At 37.4% G+C, this 5,000-nt stretch overlaps 1 protein-coding gene across 1 annotated transcript in view; it reads right to left on the bottom strand.

Annotated features, from left to right (window-relative positions):
• Positions 1-5,000, bottom strand: part of LOC145266969 (uncharacterized) — a 145,019-nt gene that overhangs the window by 1,520 nt on the left and 138,499 nt on the right. Inside the window, exon 3 of the mRNA XM_080122808.1 lies at positions 1-352. This exon is cut by the window's left edge and continues 1,520 nt beyond it. Within this exon, the coding sequence (XP_079978934.1) occupies positions 142-352 (211 nt within the window). The 3' untranslated portion in view covers positions 1-141. The remainder of the gene's footprint in view (positions 353-5,000) is intronic.

Genomic DNA, 5,000 nt, shown 5'->3' with positions numbered 1-5,000 from the left:
CAAATGTTCGTCTTTTAATAGTCTGATTTTTTGATCGGAAAAAAAATCGGATTTATCGCGTTTTAAATTCGAACTTTTTCTCTCCACAAGTACGATTGTGTTCGTGTGTCGAAAGATGGAAGTCTCATCTAGGATGCGTCTCTAGCTGGCTGCCGCTTGGAGGGCGTTGTCACGACTGCGATCATCATCTTCGCTCCACGGCTGCAAATTCTGTAGGGCGTGCAGCGAGGAGTTCGCCATACAGAGCGGGTCGCGGGTGTCGTAGATTGTTTTCGAGGCTTCCGCCTGCAGGGACATAAGAAATCGGTTCGCTGCCTGCCGCTCGGCCTCACGCTCCTCAGCCGTTTGCCGTCTGAAAAAGAAAGGAAAATAATATAAATTTAATATAAAAGAATATAGTGGTTTACTTGAAGCAATCCAAACAGATAAGAATTTTCGTATTTCATATGCAGGATACTTGCAATTACTAAACTTAAAAGAGCCGGATACTACCTGTTTTGGAATCAGACCTTGAAATGTTATGCTGGTTTTCTCCGAAGGTAAAAGTTCACAGGGTATATGCCGCTCTGGGGAAGACGACATGCAGCCGAGCAACGCTGAAGGGATTGTTAGGCGACGATTGTCATGATTATTGTAATATTTATAAAAAATAGAATGTTATCATAGCAAAAGAATTATCTATATATAAAATGATTTATGTTAAGATGCTTTACAATTTAAGAATGTTAGGAATTAACAATTTGAAATAGTTCGACCTTTAGAATCGGACGTAATCTAACGTAGGCCATTTTAAAGTGATCTGGACTTTAGGCAGAGTTTTTTTGGGAGGAAGGAACACGTATAGGTTGAGCAGTAAGGATCAAGAGTGAGAGAGAGAGTGGATCGAGTCGGATGGTGATGGTTCCCAGTAGAGGGAAAGAGAATGCGTGAGTCTAGGACTAACCGCCAATTTCATATGGGGAAACATCAGCAATAAAAGTTGCTGAAAAGACAACCTGAGATTTGTTGGTTCATTAGGATTTAACTTCTTTGCAGATTCCTTTTTCCAAGGATCCATCAAACAAGATCAGGTACGCACCAGGTATGTTTCTCTGATTGGCCCGATGTCACAATCCTAGAGAACTGTTATTTGTCCTTTTTGTTGCATGTCTGTTGTTAAAATGTGATTGTTGTTATAATTTTTATAGCACTAGACACATGTACGTAATATAAACCACTCCATGTTATACAGAACGAAGATTACATATTCCTTTTGACGCCGTAATGTCATACAGAAGACCCACGACAATATACCACACCTAGCATTCCCAAATGATAAATAATCGAGTACTTGCCAAGCTCCACGTGGTATAACTACGGTAATCTAACGAACATCGGTGTGCCAACGCGATTATGACTTATATTGCATATACAGGATGCTATAGCAAAATCTAACACCTGACTCAAAGCGAAGATTTATATACACAAATACAGTGTTCATATTGTTTTGATTCATCTGACAACTGTTTCATCACGTTTCGCTCGATGTAACCTCCGACCTCCTTCGGGTATATTGTTGCAATATTTTGGAGATATAATGGGGTATGATCCCACACAGTCGGCTGATTCTATTTATAAACGATGCTGCTAGGAACTGACGAATCGAATTAATTCACGTTCTGCTACCAACTAATCAGAAACCAGAATTGCTCCATAAATATTAAACCTTTTCTGTAGCAATTTCGCATGTTTTTTCCGTCTCGACACGGTAAGAATATTTTGCTCTGTGGAACTGTCTACTGCAAACCAGTCACCTCTCAAGACTTGTTTAGAAAAACGAACCATCGGAAACTGTTCTATCTACTGACAACCAGTTACCTCTCAAGACTTGTTTAGAACAACGAACCATCTGAAACTGTTCTGTCCACTGCAAACCAGTTACCTCTCAAGACTTGTTTAGAACAACGAACCATTGGAAACTGTTCTGTCTACTGCAAACCAGTCACCTCTCAAGACTTGTTTAGAACAACGAACCATCGGAAACTGTTCTATCTACTGCAAACCAGTTACCTCTCAAGACTTGTTTAGAACAACGAACCATTGGAAACTGTTCTGTTTACTGCAAACCAGTTACCTCTCAAGACTTGTTTAGAACAACGAACCATCGGAAACTGTTCTGTCTACTGCAAACCAGTTACCTCTCAAGACTTGTTTAGAACAACGAACCATCTGAAACTGTTCTGTCTACTGCAAACCAGTAACCTCTCAAGACTTGTTTGGAACAACGAACCATTGGAAACTGTTCTGTCTACTGTAAACCAGTTACCTCTCAAAACTTGTTTAGAACAACGAACCATCGGAAACTGTTCTGTCTACTGCAAACCAGTTACCTCTCAAGACTTGTTTAGAACAACGAACCATCGGAAACTGTTCTGTCTACTGCAAACCAGTCACCTCTCAAGATTTGTTTAGAACAACGAACCATCGGAAACTGTTCTGTCTACTGCAAACCAGTTACCTCTCAAGACTTGTTTAGAATTACGAACCATCGGAAACTGTTCTGTCTACTGCAAACCAGTCACCTCTCAAGACTTGTTTAGAACAACGAACCATCGGAAACTGTTCTGTTTACTGCAAACCAGTTACCTCTCAAGACTTGTTTAGAACAACGAACCATCGGAAACTGTTCTGAAACTAAACATGACTTACACTTCTAGATGTATCTTGTCTCGCACGTGGCACAGTATTACTTGGAACCTTTATCCAGTTATGGTTGACGGAACAAGAGCATGCTACTCCCGTGAAAAAAAAAATAATAAAGAGTATCGTTGGAAATTCTGACCAAATTTCCGAGTTCGACAGAAACATTCCCGAGTTCGACAAGGTAATTTTATTGGAATCGAGAATTGAGAACAGAATCGGTAATTGTATCGGAATCAGAAATTTAGAATGGAATCGGCAATTCTATTGGAATCGGGAATTTAGAATGGAATCGGCTATTCTATTGGAATCGGGAATTTAGAATTGAATCGGATATTTTATCGGAACCGGGATTTTAGAAGGGAATCAGTAATTCTATTGGAATCAGTAATTTAGAACATAATCGATAATTCTATCGGAATCGGGAATTTATAAAAGAATCAGTAATTCTATCGAAATTGGGCAACATATTGGAACCGTTCCATTACTAGGTAATGTACACTTAAACGCAGATCTCCAACAAAAAGAAAAGATAACAAATAAAAAAAGAAAACGAAACGTTCTTGATTGCGTTGTAATTGTTATGATATCGATATAGGATTTCGGATGTTACCGTGTCTGCATTGCGCCCTTTTCTGTGAGTAATTTGTTGTATATATATATATATATATATATATATATATATATATATATATATATATATAATTATTTATTTTTTTTTACTATAATAATTAAATACCTACAGACACTAGTGTTTCATCCTTTCGGGATTCTTCAGTGCAGGGTGTCACGATTACTAGCAGTCGACCGATTCGAACCCCGCAACACGAGACATCTCTGGCTCGATTAGCGGAGGCCGTATCCATTCGGCTACCATAAATCGTGTGAAATAGCGTTGAATTTTTAAACATTTTAATTTAAATGTTCATTACGTCAGACAGACAGTGATCAAATCGTTATACGATGATCTACGCATAAGAGCTAAATTGACCGACTTTTTAATTCAACAGAAAGCGCTCAACGATAAGATATATATACATTTATATATATATATATATATATATATATATATATATATATATATATATATATATATATATATATATATATATATATATGTACATGTATATATACGTAGTTTTTGCTGTTGATTTTTTAAACAATATTAGGTTAACGTCTCCACCTTGGAGATCCGGTATTTTCTTAGAAAGTCGCCAATTTTTTTATTTGGATGTGTTTTTTATTTATTTGTTTATTTTTTTTTTACAGTAATCTACGTACACTGAAGAGGGGTAGGACCACGAAACACGCGTGTACGTAGATTACTGTTTAATATATATATATATATATATATATATATATATATATATATATATATATATATATAGATAGATAGATAGATAGATAGATAGATAGATAGATAGATAGATAGATAGATAGATGGGAGTTCTGAACTCGTGCGTCGTGGAAAAAGTACTTGGCGTAAAATTCGATTGTTTTTGAAGTCCCACACACAATGCGGCCAGCACTCAAAATACAATTGCGAAATTACCTAGGACTTCTATCTAGTCAGGGCTGACCGGAGAGGAGCATACCACATCAGTTGGTTAAACTTTTTGGCAAATTCCCGAGTTTGACAGAAAGATTCTCGAGTTTTACAAAACAGTTCACGATTTCGACAAAATAGACATGAAGAAGGTTACATCGGCCGAAACACGAGAAAATAACACTCCAAATGAAAACACTTGTTTGAAGGACCCAACTCATACTACAGGGAGGGGGACATTCAAATAAATATTCTTATTGGTTATAAAGGAAATCCAAAAATACATTGCAAGGAAGATGGAAAGGTCGTTTAGGTAACCGTACAGCGAAACGAAATTCTTTTATTTTTACTTATTTTTAATTTCTTTATATTTTATCTTTTTATTTCATTTATTTATTTATTTTTATTTATTTATGTATTTATTTTTTTTTTTTCTTTGCGTGTAACGATCTTTTGTGCCGGCGTTGTTTGGGGACAATAGTTGTGTGGTAGGAAGCAGCGCGAAGGCGATATTGCAAAAAATGAATCAATCGAATTAGCGATGAAACGTGCGATTCTGCAATCGTTGGTGACTGGAATTCGGTGGAGGGTTTGACGGGCGGGAGAGTGCGAAGTGCCCGCCAAGAGGCCGCCACGCCAAGATCGTAAATGGCGGTTGGGGTGGGGATGGGGGATATGGAAAAGAGAAGGTTATAAGTGAGAGGGGGGGATAAGGGATCGTGGAAATTAGATAGGGAGGGAATTGAATGCATAATAAAGGTGAGAAAGAAGAAGA

This window comes from Euprymna scolopes, chromosome 42 (assembly GCF_053919585.1).
Source record: "Euprymna scolopes isolate OS-2025 chromosome 42, ASM5391958v1, whole genome shotgun sequence".
Classification (NCBI taxonomy): Eukaryota; Metazoa; Mollusca; class Cephalopoda; order Sepiida; family Sepiolidae; genus Euprymna; species Euprymna scolopes.
This window is presented reverse-complemented; position numbering and strand designations above follow the sequence as displayed.